General features: G+C 37.0%; 1 protein-coding gene across 6 annotated transcripts in view; it reads left to right on the top strand.

The window, feature by feature from the left end:
* Positions 1–2,296: 2,296 nt before the first annotated feature.
* Positions 2,297–26,674, top strand: part of nedd4l (NEDD4 like E3 ubiquitin protein ligase) — an 80,277-nt gene continuing 55,899 nt past the window's right edge. For 4 of the 6 annotated variants that reach the window (XM_059526011.1, XM_059526010.1, XM_059526012.1 and 1 more), the window contains exons 1-2: positions 2,298–2,657; positions 14,744–14,817. In XM_059526011.1, coding sequence (XP_059381994.1) covers positions 2,613–2,657; positions 14,744–14,817 — 119 coding nt within the window. In that variant the 5' untranslated portion in view covers positions 2,298–2,612. Of the gene's footprint in view, positions 2,658–14,743; positions 14,818–26,674 lie in introns of all 6 variants that reach the window. The other 2 variants (XM_059526008.1, XM_059526007.1) reach the window with 1 other exon arrangement.

Genomic DNA, 26,674 nt, shown 5'->3' with positions numbered 1-26,674 from the left:
TTGAAAAACAGGAACATAGGAAGATTAAATGCAGCTCATGAATCTGTTTTGTTTCAGAATTGAGAACTTCCCACACCTGTGCACCTGGCTGGCACCGGTGATTTCTATTAACCACATCCGGAAACCCTCCAACAAGTAACTGTTTCCCAACCAGAGACTGAATTTGCGCTCATGGTTTGGTGAGGGTAATGCAAAAAAATCCTTCTCTGTCCTACTCAGTGTGTATTGGTGTTACGTAATTTTACCATCTAGAATTGACATTGTGGTATGGATTTATTTTATTTTTTTCTTGAACATTGACATTATGTCTACTGGCTTAATGTATTCCAAATTTAGTAATTTAAGGTTATCCGAAGATTACGCACAGTTTTATTCTATATTTAATGCTGTGTCAGGCTCTTGAGTCAATAAAAGCATCTTAAAAGCTTTATTGAACTCAGTACCACATTCTCAAAGTAATATAATAAACCAAGCTGCAAGTCTTAATATATCTATAAATTGAATATACATTTGGCAAATGTTTTATTTGATAATAATAAGTCATTAGAACTTATTAATGAGCTGGAAACTAAGTAAAGCCCTACCTGATTAATTATACCACAGAGTTTTTACCACTGGTTCAGGCCAAAGTGAGTTTTTAAGCGGCAATATGAGGACATCTACTGGTACACAGAGAAACTTCTAAAACAACATATACCAATTGTTCTTTTCTACATTGAGATTAATACATTGAAATGTATGTGAATGTATCCACCGTATTTTTAACGTAAACGCAGGCCATTTAGGCTACTTGAATGTGCGACACTTCCGGTATCATTATCTTACAGTTATTTTACCTGTACAAAAACAGTCCAATGTGCTGCTTGATATACAGTAGCAAACTCATCTGCATGTTATTAAGTGGTTTTAATTCACTATCATAATCGCACTGATTTGTTGTGCAATACTGCACAGTTATTCTTCGTGTTATTTGTCATTCAAAGAAAATATCAAATTAAGGTGGATACTATTTCTTTTATAAGATAAAAGATACCCAGAGGCTATAGTACATTTATTATGGCACTACCCTAAATTGGTGTGAAAAGACCTGCCTTGTTTGTTATTGAGAGTATTGATAAAGATTTTACTTTACTTTGGGAAAATGTTTTGTTTGGATTTGTAAAAAAAAAAAAAAAAAAAAAAAAAATTCATTTACCGAGAAACTAATTCTACTTCCTTATCTTGTTAACTAAATTTTATGTAGGCCTACATAAATGTACATTCACATGTCAGAAGCCACTTTTATGTTATTTGTATTATTATTTTGTATTGTAACTGCTTTATTGGTTGATATAATGTTCGTCATAAAACAATAAGGCGGATAATCCAAAAAGATATGTTAGTTGCTGTAGCGCGCGCGCGCACACACACACACACACACACACACACACACACACACACACACACACACACACACACACACACACATTAATCAAGGTAACTCAGCATTTGCACTTTTGAACAGCCTCTTCTTGTGAACTTGGTTTCCAACTTTTGTGTATTTTCGTTTTTAACAGTATTTTTTTTGTAAATGTATTTTCTTTTTATTAATTTAGAACACTTATTAGACCATTTAACCCCAAAGAGTCATATTAAATCTAGGAGAATAATTAATGACTATTTTCAACTTTTCATTTTCAGACTCCTTTACAGTTTTCACCTCTAAATTACACTGTTTGATCTTCAAGTTCATTTTCAGTCTGTTGAACATCACTTTAGTGTAGAAAAGCCAAAAGCAATTAACACCAGTAGAAACCAGCAGAAAACATATTTTAGTTCCGTTTCTCTGGGCTATTTCACGTACGATGAATCATGAATGATGCATAACAGTTGGACTTTGCCCAGTTTTGGTTGTTAATCATAAATTGGCACATGTTGGTAACATCGCTCTTTTAACTGTAGAGGGTGCAAGAGCCCTGCTATAGGAGTCCTGTTACTAGCTGCAAGACTCAAACAGCTTAATTACTGGGTTTTTAAATAAACTAAGTGTTTATTTATTTATTTTTTTGAATATTTTTATTGTGTTAATTAACACAATATATGCATACAGACAGACAGACAGAAATGTATGTAATATAATAAAACGTCAATTACCTATGGATACAATATTGGGATCTAGGAAACTACCCATCCTTGATTACTCCACAAAAGTCCAACCATGTTGCCCCGCCCCCAATCAACAGGGATTGGATAGTCTGTCCTCCCTGAGTTTCGGTAAACGCTGTGATTGGCGAGATAAGTTGTCACTCATTTCAGCGGGGAGTGTCTCGGATCCTGAGAGGAAGTGAATGATTCGCGTTTTGCACTTGACGAAGGGAAATCACATTGTTGGGAAAATTAAGCGTGTATCCACTTAATTTCAACCGTTAAATGAGATTAAACCGGTGGACGTACATCTTCCGTCACGATATGGTTTAAAAGGATAATAATTTTTGGACTCTGACTTCGTTGCTTTGGATCAACTTGCATTCACAGGAGATTTGAGGAGAACACACTTTGCTATTGTTCCATCTTTCACACGAGCGGGTGTGTGTGTTTTTGTGTATGTGTGTATTAAATTGCTATTTGGCTTTATGGCTACGAATTTTGAACCCATTTATGGACTCTCCGAGGATGAAGTAAGTAACGTTACTGTTTTTCTCAACTATACCATCTTTAAGACAGTGCATGCCTCCCACCATATTGTAACGTTAGTTATTAAATGTTTATTGTTTTTCATAACCTGATTTCAGTTTTCAATTCAGATTTCAGTTCCAATGTGACAAATTATCAGGATAAATTTTTATCAAACCTAAGATAATTATTTTAGTATCACAATAAGTATTTATATAATCCGATACTGACGATCATTTTGTGCTTCCCACATTTCCATATAATTTAATTAGATAAATAATGTTAGGAGTGTAAAGGAATCTTGAAATCCTTATATTTCCCTACTAATACCCAAATCTGTTCTTGATTCAAGTCATTTAAAGCATAATGTTTTGATTTTTATGATTGACAGCTCATCTGTCAAATATCAGGCTGACATTTCAAGATTTCTGGGTTTGTTTTATGCTGTACCACCATATTTGATATGCTTTTGGATGTTGTTATTGTTGACACTGACAGTATAATTGGCTAAAGGATGAGTGTTTTATTTTTATTTTATTCTGCATTCGTAATACAGTGTTGTTGGTAGCACCGCATTTTCATAACACTGCCTTGAAGCAACCATGTGGGCCAAATATGAATGGATCATAATCAAGATTTATCTGTAGTTACTAGCTGAAACCATTTTTATGTTGTTTTGAATAATGTTACAACAGATTATGTAGCAACCAAAACACTATGTTGTTTGTCATAACAGGACCCTGGTGTAACCATCTGAAAATTCAGGTCAACTTTCTTGAGAGCCTGAGGACCGTCTTAGGAAGCAGGTGTTCGCCTATGATTCATTTGGATCCCTGTTAATGCCTTTTTTAGTCATTACTACTGCTTTTCGTGACATACTAGATCAGTCTTTTAGTTTTTAATGCTAATGATGATGATATAGTTCAAGGCCACGTGTTCATAGGTGTAAATATCAGTGAAGTTATTATTATCTTTTTTTATGTAGGCTTTTTTTATTTGAGTCCAAAGGAGAGATCTGAGTCATGTATTACTGTCATTACAAGTTGGCAGGTACATATTTAAGTCTTTATCACATTTAGTTTGCCAGTCAGCAATTTATAGAAAGATATTTGACTTACTGTAGCACGTATAGCATACCAGGTTCTTAGGTGGAAAAGTACTTAAGAACTTGCCGTCCAAACCCTGAAACTGTAACGTAAGACTAAAGAAGTTAATGAATAATTTTTGCAGTGATTTAATATGTTTAATGTAAACAGAGAGGAATGTTACTAGCTAGATGTTCATCAACAGGTTAAACGGCGGATGATCAAAGTATGTTTGTGTTTGGACGTTAAACAGCAGGAGAAAGACTGAACATGCCTTGATTCACTTTCTGAGGAAGTTCTCCTGATGTGTGTAAACTTGATTTGATTAAAGTGAAAATTCACCCTATCCATTTCCTAAATGCATGTTATAGATCTAATTGTGAGTGATTCATCCATGCATATGGTAGCTAATTGTAAAAATGCCATAAATGGATCTTCCCGTGAAATTTGAGATTTTTTTTTGTCTAGTGAAGTATGCAGGTCTTCTTCAATCATCTAATCCAACTGAACTCATTTCTTACAAAAGACAATTAATAAAACTACAAGCTTGCCTTCAGATCTGCCTCCATTTAATCAAAAGCTGATGGCTAGAACCAGTTCCCCACCCTCCTGTTTTGTTTACATCCAATACAGAATAAATGATCTTTCACCGCTTCTGTTAAATCATTACTTTAAGTAATATTTTCCAATTTCAGATCCTGAAGGTCTGTTTATGAATTGTTTGAATTCAGAACAAAACAGATAATCCTCATAATAATGTAGCTAATCAGAGTTGCCATGAGCAAAAAGTTATATATATATATATATATATATATATATATATATATACACACATACACACACACACACACACACACACACACACACATATATATATATATATATATATATATATATATATATGTGTGTGTGTGTGTGTAGTGCTGTCAAATGATTAATAGCATCCAAAATAATGTGTGGAGTGTGTTTATGTGTAAATAAACACACATGCATATATTTCAGAAAGATATGTTATGTTTATATATTAAATATATTTATTTATAATATAAATTATATAAATTTAGACATGCAAATATTTTCAAAATATATTCATAATAAATATACACAGAACACACTATGCAAATAAAAACTTTTTTGTATGCAATTATTAGTATAGTGATTAATCGCTTGACAGCAAGGTTCTTTTGAATCCGACTGAGAAAACTGTTATTTATTTTTATTTTTTCCCCAATCCTGTTGATCGGATTATCTCAGGTCTACACCATTCCATTTAATCCAATCAAAATTTTGTTTGGATCGATTGAGGTGTTTGGGTACATGTAAACACACTTAGTGTGTATGGCCCTTAACAGAAGTGGTGCTTCACATAAGTGTTAATTTATTTTAGCAACTTTGGTTGTAGTTGATTTGATAAAGTGTTACTGTAATACACAGGGTTACACTAGCAATCTCAATACAAGTTATTGATTCATCAAAAGTATTTTTCCTCCAAAGAACCATCATGCTATTGTGTTATCCCAAATCATTGGATGACAGACACGCACAACACACAGAAGACATGCAACGCTTCATTAGTATGCGGCAAGTATCCGTCAAGTTGGCTGGGACTCAGCCCTGTCAGCGGGTCTGTTTACCACACAACATTTTCTCAGTCCTGTGGGATCCCATCACTCGCTCCCTGAGTTCCTGTCTCTTTGCTGGCCTTGATCATGCCTTTCTCATGCTCCTATAGATCTCCGTTCCCAAGACACTGTCTTTACACAGGAATGACAAGCTTTCCGATAGAAACAGTCTGTCAATTCCTATAGACCTTTTGTTGACTGAACTCCTGTAGAATTGTAGACCCCCATTTGTTTTATTTCTGTTGGACCATCTTACAGATTTATTGCCTTGTATAGATTAGACATGCACACCTAAGGTGAAGGCTTAGGTTGGATGCACATTCAATTTGGATGCACATTGTTCAAATAATCTTATGATTTGGCCTGTGAATATGCTAAAATGCATCTGGTTTACATTGAGGGAAGACACGCAAACGTTTACTTGATTACGCACTCACGCTTGGCATCATGAGCATGGAATGTGATACAGCTACAGTACATGCTGTCACATCATCTTCATTAAAAATACATGAGCTGTAGTTGCAGCCTAATCATGTTTTCCCAATCCGTGTGACATGCTTCTGTGCTGATGTCCCAAGATGGAATTAGAAAACCCAGGAACCATAAAACCACAGCCAGATGCCACAAAATCTACCAGCAATGTGTCAAATATAAATCCGATTACTCTTTTGATAGATGTACTACTTTCTTGGCATTATGCAAACACCCATATAGTGCACTTCGACTGTAATTTCTAATTGAATGGCAGCAAGTTATCAGAAATTAGGTGTTTTCAGTGTTTTAGTTATTTAAATTGAACAATGCTCTCTTATTTGCAAATGTTGCAGTGCTTTTTCTTTGAAATACTGTTCTGTTTCACCGTCATTATTGAATAAGTATGGATTGCAATTTCTCTTTTACAGCCAAGGTCAGCATTTGGATTTAAATTTGAAGTATTTGATGAAAAAGCTTTATAGTTAGTCCATTAACTCTTAAGTGAATAGAGAAGCGCTTGTTCTTTAATATTTCAGAATGTGCCATTTTTTTAATGGTGTTTGCTGAAATGTAAGAATTTGGAATTCAGGGCATGGAATGTCTTGGCTTGGAGTTAGAAAGTGTGTGGAATTCTGTGTGCGATTCAGACAGTAACTGAGTTACCAAGTAGAACGCAACAATAGGCCATAATTTAGCATTCGGTACATGGCAGCCACATGCTTACAGAAGGTCAGGGGCACTCTGGGTCAAATCAGGGCTGTTTACACCTTTTGCCAATGCCTACGTATCCCACAGAGCAATTTGGGATAAAGTATGTTGTTTAAAGGGAATCTTGATCTTGCAAACAAATGTGCAAACTTGAGTAGCAAATCAGCATATTAGAATGATTTCTGAAGGATGCTGAAGACTGGAGTTATGATGCTGAAAATTCAGCTTTGCCATCACAGGAATTAATTATGTTTTAAAATATATTAAAAGAGAAAAAACTTCTTTTAATTTCTATAATATTTCAAAATATTTACTGTATTTTTTTTATCAAATAAAGGCAACATTGGTGAGCAGATATGTATCTTCTGCCAGACAAAAAACAAAAGCAAAGTCTTGTTGCCTAGAAAAGTAATAACACCTATATTGAATTTAGAATCATCAATTAAAATGGATAATAAATGATAATATATTGTTAATAGCCTGCTGGGCAGAATTCTAATTTCATACTCGCCTAAGTTTCAATGCTGTCACCTGCAGGTTTTTCATTTCCTGTTTGTTAGGTTGTAATTTGACATACCTTAGGGCTCCTGAGAACTGTTTTTGCAATAGGAGCATGATGACATGCTTATAAGCACTTACAGTAAACCTTTCATTAAGGCAGACTTAGTTCTGATGAAACCAGGTGCCATAATATTATGAACGCCATTGATATGGAAATGCTTCCAATCTGCTCAGCGTTCTTGATTATGTAACTGCTGATGGAAGCATCCATACAAATGCTTTATAAATCTGGGTGTTTAGCCAGGTTAAAAACGGTCATTGTGTAACGTGAGAAGCCCTTTAATAAAAACCCTGTACAGTGAGAGCATAGATCTCTGAGTTGTATTCGAGCGCTTATGAATCACATTCGTAGACTATCTCACAATAGGAGAAATCACCATCATATAGTGTCTGTGATAGACCTTAGTAGGGGTGTAGCTGCCATTATCAAAATGTAGCTAACTCTGCTGTGTTCTAACATATAAAATGATGGATTTAAAAAAAGCAGCGATTTTGACTTTGAACCATCAACATTTATGTCTTGCACTTGGGAACTGCTAATGTTTTTTACTGTTGTTTTAAGTGGCATTTAAGACGATACTGTATTGCAGTCCTCCCATTAGAACGACCCCAGCGGACCAAGGTTTCCCACTTGAGACCTGATGATATATGACATGGAAATGCCAAACCCGTCATTGAACTAATCTCTGGGTGTGCACAGGAAGCCAGTCAGAGCTTCGGCTCTCTTAAGAGGCTGCTGGAATCTGAATCCTAATTATCCAGCTTGACAGCCACAGCCTGAGAAATACTTTTCTGCCATCTTACGTCGACGCGAAATAAAATCAGCTGCAGCCCTGAGACTTTATTATTATATCAATTAAATATGTTAAATAGGGCTGCAGCAAAGCCATTCCTTATTTATAGACTTGACGGATTGAGCCATTACAGTTTTGTTGACGTAGTAAACATACCACTTTATTTTGATTGCATGGGTTCTTTTCTAATGTTTACAGGCAACTCATCATCAGAGTTTGTTGTGTCTGACGTAACCTGCTGGCAACCAAACGATTGTAGGCTTAAATCCTGATCCATCAACCACCTTGTTCTTGAGCAAGACATTAAAGGTCACTTTACTCCAGGGGGACAGAAGTTGCTTTGGATAAAAATTGAATCTCAATGACTAAATAATAATCTTTATTTTTTTATTTTTATTTATTAGTATCTTTATTAAGGATGCATTGAAGTGATCAAAAGTGACCTTATAACGTTACAAAAGAATTGCTTTTTGCTTTGTTTGGTTTTTGACACAGTTACAGGAATAAAGTGTAGCATGTTTCTTAGATATTTTTTATTTTTAGTTATTACTTGTGTCCTCTTTAAGTCCCTCTAGCATCCCTGGCCTTCAACAGCAATACCAATGAGTTATCATTTCCTCTAATGGACCAAACCCAGCTATCATCTCTGCCTCACCAATTCATCTCCCAAAGTGTCTGGAGTGTGTAAAGTGGCATTAGAACGGAAGGCGGGTTTGTAACTCTGGTTGCTTGCCCTTCTGAAGTGTTTTATCTTTTAACCTCAATTAGAGAATGGTGGAACATTCAGGGAAATAATCATAGTTACGAGCGGGAATGTGTACCACCATGTCAAGTATTATCTGAGAGCTTTGAGTTGAGTTCAAGGGTAAGAATTTTTTGTGTTATTGAATTATGTGAGAAAGAGGTTCTCTCTCGGTTATAATTGATTATAAGGGTCAAAGGAGTGTGTGTTTGAATGCATGCAAAAGGAAAATGTGCATTTACAATTCTTTCATGAATAAGAGGTCCATGCCACTGTGATTTTCTGTTTAAATACATATATGTTGGAAACTTCTTTGTTTCTCTTTTCAAGAGTTGTTGTCATCCTAAGCTAGTGCTTGGGCTCTGAACTATGATGGTTGATTCATAGGAGTGATTGGAGTTGAGAGCTAGTGCTGTGCTTTCTTGGGCCTGTTATTTTATAAAGGTGTTTTGGAATACAAGTTCTGGCGGTGAGATTAGAGTGAAGATGGATACTGAACATTGTGGACCTGAACAGAGGTGGGTAGAGTACCCAAAAACTGTACTCAAGTAAAAGTAAAAGTACTTCTAGAAATATTTACTCAAGTAAAAGTAAAAGTACTAGTCTTGAATAGTTACTTGAGTAAGAGTAAAAGAGTATCGGATAAAAAATCTACTCAAGTAGTTAGTTACTAGTTACTTTGGGTCATATATACTGAGCCTATTTTTATTTAGATATATAGATAAAATGTATGTAATGTATGTGTGCGTGTATAAATGTATATATTTCATCAGCCTTTACTCCAATTTATGTAATTTATTATAAAACCCTGTCTGTTTACTTAAGTAACAGATATAGGTGTCATGCCATAACATATTTTTAATACGACTGACTTTATATTAAATGTGAATTTAACATTGAAAGTTAATGTGATATAAATATTGCTACTAATCTTTCATTGTTCAGAAAGAGAGCAAATAACATTTACATTATTAAAGATAATTTTCACTGACAGTCTAGATTTCAATCACTCTCAGAAACTCCCATTAAAATCACTGAAACTGTTAACACTGTGAAATCAATATCTTAATTAAAGATTCGTACACACATCTGCACTTTGTTGTTCCTGCGAGAGAATTCGCCAGAAAGAGGTATTCAGTCAGCGAGCGAGTGAAGGAAGCACCGGCATTTTAGCAATGACTCATCTGAATGCCTCTGATTGGCCAATGCTTTAATAAGCTCAAAAGAATCATGTGTGATTTGTTATAATGCGCAGCGCTGTATAAACGCATCTATCTCTGGCTAGCGCCAGCAAGCAATCACAGATCTGAATTTAGCAGCTGATAATATGACTCGTTGAACGTACTTGCACCAGTGTGATTGTATTAAAATTAATAAAATCTTAATCGGCTATTTTTTGTCTTTTGGAAGCTGCATTCAACTTGACTCCCCTCTGTTATAAGCCACACACGTACAACAAACTAATGTCACAGTGGTATCGTGTACTGTAATCGAATGTAGCCCAAGTTATTACCTGTTAAACAGTAGACAGCACACGCGGTGTTCATCTAATAAGGATCTCCATCGCTAGCAAATAATAACCTTTGCAGATTTCAATTCAGTGCAGTTCCAGCCACGTTTTCAACGCTCTTTCTGTTCTTAAACGTTACAACTCCGAGTGAACCACTTCAGACGCTCAGCGCGTGCGGCAGGGAACTGAACGACTCATTCAAACTGATTCATGAACAAATTCACTCGTTTGCCAATTGGTTTGATCAAGCCTTTGAACAGAATTGACTCAAAAGAATGAATCATTCGCGAATGGGCATCGCTCATTGCCCAGAGAAAAGTAGACGGCGCGTTTGGAATAAACTGAAGCATTATAACATTTATTGCATTAAGATAAAGTAACGAGAGGAGCGTCGCCCACAGTAATGAAGTAAAAGTACAGATTTTTCCCCAAAAATTTACTCAAGTAAGAGTATAAAGTACCCATCTTTAAATATACTCCGAAAAGTATTCGTTACCCCAAAAAATTACTCAAGTAAATGTAACGAAGTAAATGTAACTCATTACTACCCACCTCTGGACCTGAATGAGGGAAGAGCTTCTTCATGTGCAACTGGTCCCTGATTTCCCGTAATGTCCTGCATTGTCCTTTTATGAACATTTTAAAATGATGTGAAATTCTCAATGATTTGAGAATTGCTTTGTCACGTTCAGTGTGGACAAGCCTTAAGCTGTTGGTTTATTTTCATTTATTTTATTTTATTTATGTTTTTTTTTGGCTAGTAGAAGCTATGAATGGACAGTAACTTAACAATTTTGTAGCCAAATTGGCTGGTGAGTGAAACAGTTAATTTCAATCCCTGATTATAAATGTCTTTAAGGACACAATCAATTTACTGTCTGAAATCAAACTGTTGAACAGTAGTGCATATAGTATTATTTTTCCAAGGTAATTATTTTATTTTATAATTTTTGCAATGAATCATTTTGTGTTGAAATGGCTTTTAAAAAATAAATAAAACATGAGCAAAAATAACAGCTATTTATGACTTTAATGTTTCTTTTGATCAACTTCATGCTCTTTTTCTGAATAAAAGTATTAATTTATTAATTTGTATTTCAAATGATTATTATTTACTTTATTTTTTATTTTTGCTATAAATCCTCTGATACTGGAATGGCTTTTATACAATAAAATATCATGAGCTTTATCATTTTTCCCAAAAAACGTCAGAAAAGGTTTACAAATGAAATTACATTTCCTTTATACCAAATACAGTAGTAGCTTTCTGCAATGACATCTAGCCTCTGTTTGCATTTTATATGAAAAGCACAGATCTGTCAGTTTGAGCTACCCGGTGGGATGACAGTAACACCCAAGTACCTTTCAGAATATAACAGCTTATCCCATCTCAACCAAATTGTATTAGTAACTAGAATGTACATTTCCTGAAGAAAATGTGAGTGGTGCTTGCAGTGGCAAAACTCGCCCCTCTGTTGCTAGGGTGTTGCTAGGGTTGTCGCTAGGGTCCCAAGGATGGTTGTTAGGGCCGTTGCTAGGGTACCCAGTGTGATTGCTAGGGTAAACTGGGTGGTTGCTAGGGTGTTGCTATGTGGTTGCTAGGGTACTAGGTTTGGTTGCTAGGTTACATTAGATGGTTGCTAGGGCGGTTGCTAGGGTCCCCATGATGGTTGCTACGACACCATCGTATCAATTGATTAATATGCGCGAGGGAGAGAGAGCAAGACAGCGCTCGTGTTGTTTGAAAACGGCTCGCTCTCTCTCGGTCTCTCTCTCTCTCTCTCTCTCTGTCTCTCTCTCTCAATTCAATTCATATTGCTTTATTGGCATGACATACAAAGGTACATATTGCCAAAGCATTGTACATAACAGAATAGAAACAAACAAAACAAAAATACATATATATTCATAAGAAAAAAAAATTACATGCAAAATAAATCCATATACATTTCTATAAACATTATTGGTACTTCTAATGTACTCTCTGTCTGTCTCTCTCGTGCTCTCTCTCTCTCTCTCTGTCTCTCTCGGGCGCTCTCTCTCTCTCTCTCTCTCTCTCTCTCTCTCTCTCTCTCTCTGTCTCTCTCGCGCGTGCTCTCTCTCTCTCTCTCTCTCTCTCTCTCTCTCTCTCTCTGTCTCTCTCGCGCGTGCTCTCTCTCTGTCTCTCTCTCTCTCTCTGTCTCTCTTGCGCGCTCTCTCTCTCTCTGTCTCTCTTGCGCGCTCTCTCTCTCTCTGTCTCTCTCGCGCGCTCTCTCTCTCTCTGTCTCTCTCGCGCGCTCTCTCTCTCGCGCTCTCTCTGTCTCTCTCGCACACTCTCTCTCTCTCTGTCGCTCTCGCGCTCCCTCTCTCTCTGCCCTGTTAAACTTGCATGTGGTTTTCAGTCCTGTCAATTATAAACTTTCACTCTATGATGGTTAAGCTGTGCAATTAATCCGCGAATCGTCAAGGGCAGGGGAGTAGCTGGCCCGTACAGTTAATGAATAACGGATCAACTACGACAGCCTACATCGCACATCCTGCGATGTGACTATTGTGGATTCGTACATCACGATATCGATGCTTAAACGACACATCGTGCAGCCCTAAGTTAGGGTGCTCTATATGGTTGCTAGGGCGTGGCTTGATAGCCTCATACCGATCCTGAGAGTCTGATTGGTTGTCTGATTAAAATGAGCCCACCCCCATGTCTCTGATATTGTGATCCAGAGTTATATTCAATACAAAATCCCTATGTAATTTCCCATAGTAGGAAAAGCCCTCCCTATACTTTGTATTGGGGCAAATTTGGGGGGCTCTTGCGCCCCAGGGGTACAACTTATACCCCAATGTGGGGTATGTTCTCGCACAGCCTGATAGCCTCTCCAAATGTGGTGATTCACGTGTTTCTGTGAAATTCTCTCTCGGAGCTACGATTCGTCAAAGTTGGCCGCAATGCATTGTCTATGGGATTTGTCGCCCAATATTTCGCCCGGTGTATGAACATCATACGCCCAATCGCTTATAAAAGTCATATAGCACACCATTCCCGAATAGGCCGCACGATTTGACACCTGTTTCGTTGGTCTGTGACAAAAACTGCGGGACTAGTTACTGCGGGACTTGCCTCCGGCAAGCACCACTAATAATTAGGTCATATATGACAGGCAGAATAAATACAGTCCATCACACTGGTGGTTGTTGCCTCGTCTGCACGAATGATGCATGTCTTGTTGTAATGCAGACTTTCAGACATAAATAGAAGGAGAATTTCAGAGAGCAGAAGTGGGTAAAGCAGGAGAAAGAGGGCCTTTCTTACTCTCTACAGTGCGTCATTTCTGGACTGGTGAGCTTCACAAGCCGAGAGGGCGAATAAGATGCTCATTGTGTGATCGTGAGTGGGATGAATAGCTATTGAAAGCAGGCCGAGGTGATGTTGGGGGTGGGACACACTTATGCAGAGTGGGAGTCGTGAAATGGTGGTCGTATCTATTGCTGGAGAGCTTTTGAAGGCCAAGCTGAGAACTTTAGACCACCTTATTCAGCCTTAAGACAATAAACTGGTGTGCTGGATCTAAAGGCCTTGGTTTATAGCTCCCTAGGGATTTCTTTGTTTCCTCTGCTATTAGGGGTGTAACGGTATGTAAAAAAAAATCACGGTTCGGTATGTACCTTGGTTTTAAAGTCACGGTTCGGTTCATTTTCGGTACAGTAAGGGAAAGAAAATCAAACATTAAACTGCAGGTTGTTTATTACTATAAACTTTTTTTAACAATTTGTTTACACTTTGTGACCGGTGGGACGAACAGGTGTAGTTCATCTCCAATCACTCCCCCGGCCTCGCTCCCATGTCCCTCGGCCCCGCCCCACTCGTCACACACTTTTTTAAAATACTTTTTAATAAAATATAAAATAAAAAAAAGAATAGGAAATAAAATACTGCTGAAAAGTTATCCACTAAATAAAATACTCTGTCTCAAACCAATATCATATAATAAAATATAATGAAAAATAAAAATAAATAACTAAGATTACAGTGCAGCATTACCAATCCCAGCTTGTAGGCCTGCTCATGTTTTAAAAATATATATAACTAAGTGTAAAGTGCAGCATCAACAGTTTCAGTTTTTAGACCTGCTCAGATTTCGTTATTGCGTTGGACCGATCGGAATTAAGAGCAAAGGTCTGTTTAAATGCCGACTGAACGAGGAGACTTCCGCCACTTAATATGTTCGTTTGGAAACACGAAAATGTATATGTTCTGCATACAAAATATTGCATTCAGTCATTCGGTACACACGTGCACCGTACCGAAAGCCCTGTACCGAAATGGTCCGGTACAAATACACGTACCGTTACACCCCTATCTGCTATACCATCAAAACAGTTCCGTCTTCGTGTGCATCAATGAACACAAAAGCTTTCTAGGCTGCCTCTTCCTTCTAATTTTTTTAAGATGCTCCTTTTTCATCTTCTCCTGGAGGTGAAATTGAGAAGCTCTCACAACTTGGACTCAGCTTAAATTTAGGCTACGGGTCAGTTTGTTTTTTGTCTTCAAGACTCGTGTGATGTATTGATTTATTCATGTTGGTCTTTTCTGTGTGTGTCATGTTTTGCAGAATGAATCTCGTATTCTTCGTGTCAAGGTCATTGCTGGCATTGATCTGGCGAAGAAGGACATCATTGGTGCCAGGTAAGGAAGAACTAAAGGATGTGTCCGGAGAGGCGGTGAACCATCCCACCTAGAGATATGGGTTTTTCTGTAGCCGATGCCGATGTTTAGAGGTCAGGGTCAGCCGATGGCCGATATGTGCTGCCGATTTTTGGGGCCAATATCTTGAAGTTTTTCCTTTAATTTGCATGCTAAAATGTCATACTAATAATAAGTGGATGCATAACATTTCTAAACTTATCATCACTTATTGAGCACTGACTTGAACCATCTCTCGAATCTTAATTTTGTGCACTGCATGGTATTAAAATAAAAAATGTATCCAATTAGAATTTTTCAAGTTTGTTGGAACATAAATGTAAACTTAAATATACATTTAAATAAAATAAATAAAATTTTATAAATAAAAATCAATTAAACTGGAAAAAAAATAAAATAATAATAATAATAGTAGTGCTGCAAACACAGTAGCAACCAGCAACATTTGTGTTTGGTATAAATGACACAGAGCATCTAAAGTGCATTCTAATTTCAAACTTACATCGCAGTCTGTTCATTATTAAAATAAAGTACAGTCAACCAAACATAGGTTACACTGGTCAGTTTAAATAGACCGTAGTATACCGGTCCACTCTGCTGTTATGCCAAGGACGTTTTTGCTCATGTGAAGAGGATGATCTTTTCTGTCTAGTTTACATGAAAAAAAAAAAAGAATATTATAGTTTAACATTCAGATACATTAGAGACATGAGCAATAACTTCCAAATACATCTAGTCAAACCCGCGCTCGCTAGTCCTCATATGCACGCACTCAAGCACTGATGTCATGATCTAATGCACTGTAAATTCAATTGACTGCGCAACACAGCCACAAGCGCCACAGTTACGTTTGGGATAATTTTATTTTTAATGCTAAGTGTCATTTAAAAGCATTGCAATTGCGTTTTTAAATACAACAACGAGCACCACGAAACCATTTAAAGAGGCGCATTCAGCGGTCTCCTTGACGGGAAACAGACAACAAAGTAAAATGATCTCAAACGTGTCTTCATTTTTAGGGCTGTAGTACTCGAGTCCGGTCTTGGACTCGAGTCCAGACTCAAGACATTTTTCTATCGTCTCGGACTTATCTTGGACTTGTTGCATTTGCACTCGGACTTGTCTTGGACTTGGCCATTGGACTTGCCAAGTGTTCTAGTTGGTTTCGACCGAGTCCAGCAAAAAAATAAAATAAAAAATTCCTTCTTCAAAACAAAACCAGATTTGCATGATGCCGCGACTGAAAACATGTGGAAAACGCTAGGCGCGCCACTTTCTCCTTTTTTCCAAAGCACTCTGTAGCCTGTGCTTGCGCTCCAGTCGCGTCTGCTGTTGCTGGGCATTAGGCAACCATCACCCGCTCTCCATGAGGATGCAGAAGTTTCAATTGTATTCAAGTTTCAACAGTAATTATATCTGTAACAATCACAACATTTTTCGTATCTGCATTCGGATACAACATCGTACAGTTGCTTGATAAGACCTTTATGACTTTTTATCTTTTTTTTCGTAGTTATCACTGAACAAGTATGTCGTGTTAAACTAAAATAATTACTTATTTCTTAAATAATATTTATCATGCAGGCAGAGAAATGTCATGACAAATGACAAATGTTTAGTGATCATTTGAACATGACTGAATCCATTCAATGCGCACATTTTCATTACGCAGAACACTTTAAGCGAGTCTTAATGTTTAGTGAACTTCACTAAACAGATGTGTGTGTGCCGCGCAAACCAGAAAAAGGTGAAGACATGAGGCCAAGTAGACAATGTATCTGTATCTAAGCTGATTATTAGCCTACTCTTGAGAGAGAACTGGTTTGGTTTTTGAGAGACTTTGCAACGCGGCTGTTTGATTGGTGAGCGCGCTGTGCTTATTCCATTCATTTGTATCATATCGTAGCCTAAGCTTTAAATCATTGCCTTTTAAATATATACAAATACTATAACGTGTTAGATGTATTATTATAGGTAAAATTACTCTTGCAACGCTCTGATTTCTGAGAGATGCACAGAGAGGCGACAACAATGCGGTGTTTGATTTGCGCTCTTTTTGCTCATAAAGTTTACATTTATTCACTTCACACTCGTGACTTTAGAGCTCTCCGTATAATGTTGCGCTGATCCCCTGGCTCACCTGTTATCTAGCAAACACCAGACTGTGTCAGCTTCAGCGGAGTATTCAGGCAGAATTATTCCTTGTCCATTATTCGTTTCTTAAGCCATTATCCGAGCCATTCCGAATAAGGTATTCGGCTTCAGGCACATCCCTAATTATTACATTACATATTTAATTTTTACATGCAACATAGATAAGGTCATAGAAAGTAACAGCTCCACACAATATTGTAATTCTAAAATTCATGCCGTACTTGCAAACACTTTGTATGCATTATGGTTAATGCATGCTGGAGTAGTTGATTGTTTCCAACAGCGCTCGACTAGTCTATGCAAGCACTAGTACAGTATGACAAATTTCGCTGTATTTATGTGCGCATGCACAGTAGAGCCAAACGTATCCCTCTAGCCTTGCCGCACGCATTTGTCATATCCCGAGCTTTGCATGTGTGTGTGCACTGTGCCAAGGCATCAGTCATTTTAATTTTTGACCACAGACATAATGTCAGCAAAAGCAGCATTATTAAGTAAATAAAATGAAAATAAAGTACATAAAAATAATTTGACCTTACAGCTCCAAACTCTGTTCTAGAGGGCCAGTGTCCTTTATAGTTTAGCTCCCAGGGTCGGACTGGGGGTAAAACCAGTACTCATTACCAGGGCCCCAAAGGAAGAGAGGGCCCTTGAAAAGTATGAATCTGAAATATATTTTATTTTACCTGGATATTTTCATGGGTGGGGGGCATGGGGGCCCATCAGGACTGGCTATGCATAGGGCTCGGGATCTTGTGTAACGCCCCTGTTAGCTTCAACCCTAGTTATACACACTTGAACCAGCTAATCAAGCTCTTACTAGACACACTAGAATCTTCCAGATAGGTGTGTTAAGGGTAGTTGGAGCTAAACTTTTCAGGACATTCGTCCTCCAGGATCTAGTTTGGAGACCCCTGTTCTACAGAGTTGTTACTTTGCACATGCTTTTTGATCATTACAAATAATAATGTAAAATTATTTTCTTAGAATAGGAGATATGCTGTCTCTCGCATCACATACATTATCAGTATCTAAGTATGTGGTCTTGAAGAGGACCCTTTTTTCTCTCATTTGGACTCTGTCTTGACTTGGACTCGAAACTTTTGGACTTGACTTGGACTCGAACCTCTTTGGACTCAGTCTCGACTAGTCCTGGACTTGGACTCGACAAAGCTGTACTCGACAAAGCTGTACTCGACAAAGCTGGACTCGACAAAGCTGGACTTGACTACAGCTCTATTCATTTTATCAAATGATCATAATCACATCTATTCATTTTACAGTCCTGCTACTAGCATTTTATTCAGACTAAAACCCCTTTAATTCGGGTGAGAAACCTTTTTTTCAAGTGGCTTTTGCACATAATAATAATACCACTGCAGACGCATTTTGCAGCATTAAGGTTATTAACTGATAGTTAATTTTAAAACGACGATCGATCATGTAAATTATCGAATATTGACATCCCTGAATGCAAATGAGTTGGATGGAAACCTGGCTATTGTCTGCATCAAACCATTCTTCCAAACAAATGTCATTTAGGGTTTAAATGTCGATGTTCTGGGCAGCTCCAGGACAGCTGTCTCTCCGAGCACAGTGCTGTCTGTGAGAGGGGCAGAGTAATGTAGCCCTCAATCACGCTGCAGTGTTTGTGAGAGCTGCCAACTTCTCCACCGCATTTACAGAGTGAAATTCTCTGACTACCTTTATCTCCCAGGACTGTTGTTGAATCTTCCAAAAGTTTTGGCTTGGGGTCCTGGGGTCACCGCACCAATAACACGGGGCTGCCCTCCCACGTGCCTGACTTTAAATCGGCACTACTAAACACGGATATCGGCCGATGCTGATATATTAAAAAATGACAAATACCGGCCTGATATATTGGCCGACCTCTAATCCCACCTGCCCAGTCTGTTCGCCCGTTCATTAGCAAATGCAAATCTTGGAACTAGGGATGCACCGAAATGAAAATTCTTGGCCGAAACCGAAAACCGAAAAAGAGAAAACCAAGGCCGAAAACCGAAACCGAAACACCGAAAGAAATTATCCCAATTATTAGTACCATTGCATTTATTGCTATGACCGTGTACTAACTTTACTAAAATTAAAACATTGCAATTGCATAAATTAATATTAAAGTTTCAAAGATAATTACAATTACATAAATTATAAAAAAACATAAAAATGCATAATTACAAATTATGCAAATATTTATTAAGCACATTGCAACAATGCACAGTATAAAATAAAATTCAAACTAAAATTTAATCCCACTCATCTGTATATTAAATAATAATGTACAGGCCTACTGGCCTGCAGAAAGGTTTTAAAATTAACTGTTCTCTCATAAAAAGTGCATTTAGGTGAAGAGCATTTGAAATTTTTCTCTGTAGTACTAGAAAGTGCATTACTTCTCCAGTAGGCAAGACTGTTATCACTTCTGGGGATGGGGACTTCAGACAGATAACCATCTAGCTGTTGAGCAGTTGAGCTTGTCATCTGCCTGACATTTGAGAAATATTTGAGAGAGTGTATTTAAATAGGGCCAGGGCATAAATAAACATTTTTATCAAATTAAAGCAGAAATCTAGCAAAAAATCTAGCAGAAATATGGCTACAATCTGATATTATGCATGTATATATATATGTGTGTGTATTATATATGCAGAGACGAGTCTCTTTTTTTTTGCGCTCTGATCTCAGTCTTCTGCGCTTGGCGCTTCTCCGTCTCCACGCGGGTTCTCCGCATCCAGCGCGGCCTGGAGCATTTCTCGTGTGCTCTGCCATATTTCCGCGTCCAAGTAATGGTCTTTATAACGCGGATCAAGCACATTCGCGATGAAATGCGGAGGATCCGAAAAGATCTCAGTGAGACGTGTGCTAACAGACTCTATAAGACTGTACTTTTCTTTGTTTTCACTTCGTGGTCCGTCTCAATCTCTTTGTTAGGAGACGCTTTAGTACTGCGAATAAAGGAATAAGAATAGAGAGAATGTTCTCTATTAAGACCCACTGGTGTGAAGTGAATGACGCGGGGAGCGCGTGGTCTGCGCTATGCAGGTGCACGTGCAGGTCGCGGTTTCTGTTTGCGTCATCATAACATTTCGGCCGTGTTGTTTCGGTAATAAAAGTGTTTCGGCCGAAAACCGAAAATGCACTTTTTGGCCATTTTCGGCCGAAAATTTTCGGTGGCCGAACATTCGGTGCATCCCTACTTGGAACCACTTGGATGTGTGTGCCCACTTGAATTTGTTTGTGTATTTCCTTCTTTAGTTTTGTGAGTGAAAATCTGAGCTGCACTCTGTGAGTCTTTCTTTCATTTAGACAATAGACTTATCCAAACAAATTATCTGTGTGCCAGGAAAGCAGCACAAAGGGAAAAAGCTTGGCTGATCTCATTTGTGCAATGTTGCAAGTTCTATTTATACAACTTTGAAGTTCTCAGGTTCTAAAGTCAGAGGTCAGAGAGTGCATAAATTACCCACAGTATCGTTTCTGATCATATCAATTAAATGTGTGTAAGTTCGATGTCAGTTGACGTAATTTTATAGGCCATTCACAGCATTTCATGTTAACTTTGCACTAGGGTTTAACCCTTTACTGAAATTATAAAATTCAATATTAATTGCAACCAATGAAATTTCTTGATTTCTAATACTCTGATATTCTGTGGCTCAAGTGGTAGAGCATTGTGTTAGCAGTGCAAGTTTGTGGGTTCGATTCCCATTTAACACGTTAGGTAAAAAATGTTAGCCTGAATGCACTGTAAGTTGCTTTGGATAAAAGTGTCCTGCTAAATGTATTAATGTAATTTTAATTTAATTTGTAAAACAAATTACAAAAATATTAAAAAGGTTTAAATTATTTAAATTAAATTATTTATTTAAATTATCAAAAAAAATCCACAAAATCCCAAAGATATTTTTTTCCCTGAAACGTCATTCACTGAGAAATTTCTAGTTAAGAAACTGCAAGTAACACTTTGAATTAAACTTTCTGAATTAGAAATACAATTCCAGTTTTGTAATATTCATACTTCAAAACACATTTTTTTTTCACACATTATTTCAGGTATCTAAAAACATGTTTATACAACAAAGTACACTGAACTACAACAAAGGGACTTTCATACATGCATGTACTAGGCAATCATCAGCTAAAACAGTTTACAGTTATGGCCCTGGAAATGCCTGGCAATGTAATTTGTCCATGACTCTCATTCATCATACACTATTAGTTAGCTAATAAATAACATGAGTTAAGGTAGAAAATGATAACCACTCACATTTACAGCTGTCCAAAATGCCGTGTCATTTTACTACGGCTATTAATATTTTTTTATGGGAATTTTGACATCCCTACTTTGTACGTTTGCAAGTTATGTTTTACCATACAATTGTAATACATTTGCAGGACCTGATAAAAATGCAGATTTAAATGCTGCTAAGATGTCTAAATAAATTATTTTTTGTTTGTTTTTATTTTAGCTTTAGAGGCTCAAGCAGGTTTGGTATCAAATTAACCTTTGATACCAACACTCTACATTGCGAGTAAATCATTCGCATATGCGTCTAAATCTTCACTCTGGGTGACTAAATGATGTTTGATGTTAGCCAATGGCCAATAAATTCTCAGATTATGAGAATTCTGAGATCTGTGCTATTTTTCAGTTCATCTCAAAGGATGCGCAGCACACTTGTATTTGACAACAAAAAACGGTGAACTACAACAAAGGGACTTTCATATATGCATGTATTAGACAATCATCAAATGGCACTCTTATTGACCTGTTATCGTCCTTGTTTTGATTTCGGCAAATCAGTTCAAGATAATGCACACAACCTGATTAATATTTGTGAATCCAGCAGCTCGTTAATCCTTAGTGCATTTTATAGTGTTCTTATTAGCAGAATTCCTCTTCTTATTATCATCTTATCAGTATTATTGTAATTTTTTTTTCTTTTTTTACTGAAACACTAAATGACCAAAAAAGCTCCACCACCAGTCCTAAATTCAGTTAAAATGTTTATGCATTCATTCATGGTTACCAAGTTTGAATTCTTATTACTGAAGTTCTATCAATAAATAATACTTGATTATCATAATATCATATTATAATGCTTGACATATTTTTGTTTATATAAGTATGTATATTTTAGGGATGAACGATTAATTGTTTTTCGATAATATCGTGATATGAAAAAACTAAATTTTTAAATCGCAGAGGCTCCGATTACACTCAGTCACGTGACACGCGAGAGTAAAGAGGTGTGTTCGACTGGACTTTAAGATCGATCGTTGTATGACATCAAAGTATGGCGAGAAAAAGCAAAAGGAGACTTCTGCTCTCTTATAGCTCTCACAGTACTTTGATGTCACACACCAGTCAATTTAATCAGCGCTGCTTCAAGTTGAACATATCTAAGTGCAGTCTTTAGAGGAAGCATCAGGTTACATGCTATAGTGTTGCCAAGTCTGGTTTGGGGAAGCCCTCCATACAATGTGTATTTTACCCCCTGAAATACCGGTGGACCACCCTCGAAATGCAACCCTGGCACGCTACGCATGGAAATGTTTGAAAGCGTATGTAATATGAACGTAGCCTACTTCAAAAAAGCACATTGAAATTAATCAAGAAGTAAGTGTTATGGTGCATTTCATCACTGAAGACTTCGACCTTAAAATAATAATATATATATATATATATATATATATATATATATATATATATATATATATATATATATTCTTTCTTTATTTCTTATTTATTTATTTAAAGTCTTTCTAAAGCAGTGGTTCTCAAAGTGTGAGCACAGGAGCCATCAGCAGAAAAAGAAAATAAATAAAACAGTAAACAGCCAAAGGACGTAACTTAGAATGGGAGATGGATCGGTTTGTGAAAGGGAAGAGAAAATATATTAAACATATAAATAAATAACAGAGAGAATAATAATAACAGTATTTAAAAAGTGCAGTCCACGTTTACATATGTTTATTACAGTGACTTTGAATTACCTAAAGTAGTGTGGTAAAGCAACAGATTTGTTTTTATATTTCTGCAGTCTACTTTAGTTTGTGTGATTTGTACATTAAGGTTTACACCAGGCTTATTTGTCAGTGCTTTATGTTGTCATAATTATTACATGCTTTCAGGGTTGGAAGTTCAACAAATCATCCAATATACTACTGTGATTGTAGTTGTTTAGTAAAAAAGTAATTCATATCAATTCAGTAATTCATATGAAGCTATCTAATATTGTGTTGGTCATACTATACAATGTTGAATAATACAGAACATAAAGAGCTTAAAAAAAAAATTGCAATATTGGTAAAAAAAAAAAAAAATCGCAATTAGATTATTTTCCTAAATCGTTCAGCCCTGAAGTTGAACAATGAATATATATATATATATAGTATATCAGTAAGGCGAGAACACAAAAGAAGATATTTTTGAAAAATGTTGGGATCCAAACAGTTAATGAGCACCATTCACTTCCATGATAGGAAAACTAATTCTGTAGAAGTCAAAGGTGCTTATCAACTGTTCTGATCCCAACATTTTCAAAATCTATCATCTTTTGTGCTCACCAGAAGAAAGAAACTCATACAGGTTTGGAAGTGGTGGGTGAGTAAATGATGACAGAATTTTCATTCTGAAAGAGAACTACTCCTTTAAATTCTCAGAAGGCTTAACAACTGGTCACCTTTGAATTGACACCTGGTCACAAATCTCTAAGAGTTGAACTTCAAATTGGAGATGTCTTGGCCCCCTGTAAAGTATAATGATTATACCACTCAGATTAATACAGCCTTATCTGCTGTTCCCCAATCTTGCATAATGGACTTATATTTGTTTTTGTTGCTTAACTAACCAGTGTTTTTCCTTCCTTTTTTCTCTCACAGCTAGACACCTCATTCAGTCCAAGACAGAAAAAATGTCACAGTCAATAATTTGCTTTTGGGAAGTATTCTATGTATGTAGCTATGAAACTTGGAGAGCAAAAATGGTAGCCTTGTGGTTAGTTCATCAACATATAATGCAACTGCGCTCACGGTGACCCAAGTTCGATTCCCACCTCGAGGTTGTTTGCCGATCCCTTTCCTCTTTCTCCACCCAGTTCTTTCCTGTCAGCTCTCCACTGTCCTTTCATATTAAGGGCACAAAAAGGCCATATATGTAACTTGAAAAAAAGAAAATGGAGCAATATTATTTGTAGCTTACTGTTTAAAAGTTCAGCCAGTAAGTTTTTATATATATATATATATATATATATATTAGGGCTGCACGATGTGTCGTTTAAGCATCGATATCGCGATGTACGAATCCACGATAGTCACATCGCAGGATGTGCGATGTAGGCTGTTGTAGTTGATCCGTTATTCATTAACTGTATGGGCCAGCTGCTCCCCGGCCCTTGACGAATGTGATTTGCGGATTAATTGCACAGCTTAACCATCATAGAGTGAAAGTTTGGTGTTTTTAAGTCAGGTCAGTTTAACAGGGCAGAGAGAGAGAGAGAGAGCGCGCGCGAGAGAGAGCGCGAGAGAGCGTGTGCGTTAGAGACAGAGGGAGAGAGAGAGAGAGCGAGAGAGAGCGCGAGCGAGCCCCGGCTGCACTCTCACCGTCTTCAAACAACACGAGCGCTGTCTTGATCTCTCTCCCTCGCGCATATTAATCATTTGACACGATGGTGTCGATGTTTAAATCATTTAAAATGAGAATGTAAGTGTGCTCACCCCTTTTTTGTTTGTAAGAAAAAATTAGATTAGATTTCATATCGCAATATATATTGCAGAAAAATAAAATATCACAATGTCATTTTTTCCCAATATCGTGCAGCCCTAATATATATATATATATATATATATATATATATATATATATATATATATATATATATATATATACACACACACACCGTATTTTCCGCACTATAAGGCGCACCGGATAATGAATGGCCTATTTTAGAACTGTTTTCATATATAGGGCGCACCAGATTATAAGGCGCATAGAATAGAAGATACTGCAGTCAAACGTTTGACTGGGTTTGCGTTATGCATCCACTAGATGGAGCTGTTCTAAAGGCAATGTCAACATTTTGACAGAGCGCCTTGATCCATATAGAAGGCGCTCCGGATTATAAGGCGCACTGTAGTTTTTTGAGAAAATTAAAGGCTTGAAAGTGTGCCTTATAATGTGGAAAATACGGTATATATATTAAAATGTAAGTTTCATTTTCATGACTGGATTTTGAGATTCTGTCCACGTTTTCTGCTTCGTGGAAATCATAGCGCTGTATGCGTCAAGAACCGGGTTGACCGGGCACTCGGAACCACTGGTACTTAAAGAAACCTGGTACCGTCACATTTTAATTTTTTTGTACCGACTTGGTACCGAAGTACCGGGTCTTTTGACAACACTAATATATATATATATTACTTATTTTGAAGTCATTTATTTTATTAAAAATACAGGAAAAAATTTACATTTAACAATTTATTTTAGTAATTTATTTTAGTTGTGCTGTTTAAAATTTACATTTATACATTCCTAATTATTTTCCACATTCTTTGATGAATGGAATGTTAAAAGGAGCAGCGTTTATTTAAAATATAAATATTTTATAACGTCTTAACTGTCAATTTTGATCAAATTAACGCATCAATTAATTTCCTACCTCCTAAAAAACCTTTACTAAACCCCACTCTCATGTCAAAGTTGTGATCAGTGTTACTGTCCCAGTGGATGCAAAAGCGAGGGCTCTTACAAATGTTCATCTGGACTAGTTGTCAAAATTGGTGCTAACTTGATATTAGAACAGTCTCTTTAAAATAAGTCCGTTCATTCAACGGCCATCTTTGCAACCCCACCGGACAGCTATTTTCCAGTTATGTTCTCATGATGTGTGTATAGTAACCATGTGCTGTGGAAACTCTTGCGAGTGCACATTTGCTGCTGCCGCTGCCATAGAGTTAGGATAGTTTTGTAACAGTCAAATGTGAATACACATCTAGATTTAATAAAACAGGCCATGCCTCTATCAAAAAGGCGACTGGTTCTTATTACTGAAAAGAGGAACTTCCTTTCTGTCATATAGAGGATTAATTTCTCTTCATATTAACCTTCGCGGTCATCAAAAAAACATTAAAAATCAACATTAAACGGCACATTTGCTGCAAAACCAGTTTTTGATTCAAACAGGGAAAGAAATTGATGTGTAGAATGGCTTGTATTTATCTTACTCATTTCGCGTTCTCATTTTTCTCTCTTTTTTCTCTTTCTTGCTCCTGTGGTGTAGACGTCACAGCTCCTTCTGTTCTGACTGTGCTGATCTACTGTAGGCTCCATCAGACCTGTCTGCTCCAATCACAGAGTCCTGGAGAGTGAGAGTGTGTATGTTAGTGTGTGTGTGTGTGTGTGTGTGAGAGAAGAGAGAGAGAGAGTTCACCTGTCAGCATGAGTGTTTGTGTATTCCAGAATCCTATTCGCCACATTCTAATGCCATGGGTATCTCCATTATGGGCAGATTGCTTGACGGCATGAGTCCGCATCTGAGTCTGGCGTGTTTGGATCATGAGTACCATGCTACATCTGTGCTAATTAAAGCAAAAGACATGCAGCTGAGCAAATGGATGCCACAAGGCACCATCACAGATGTCTGAACGGAGAAAGTGAGGAGGATTT

This window comes from Carassius carassius, chromosome 36 (genome assembly GCF_963082965.1).
Source record: "Carassius carassius chromosome 36, fCarCar2.1, whole genome shotgun sequence".
In the NCBI taxonomy this organism is placed as follows: Eukaryota; Metazoa; Chordata; class Actinopteri; order Cypriniformes; family Cyprinidae; genus Carassius; species Carassius carassius.
The sequence above is the reverse complement of the archived record's forward strand: the minus strand, read 5'-3'. Positions and strand labels throughout refer to the sequence as shown.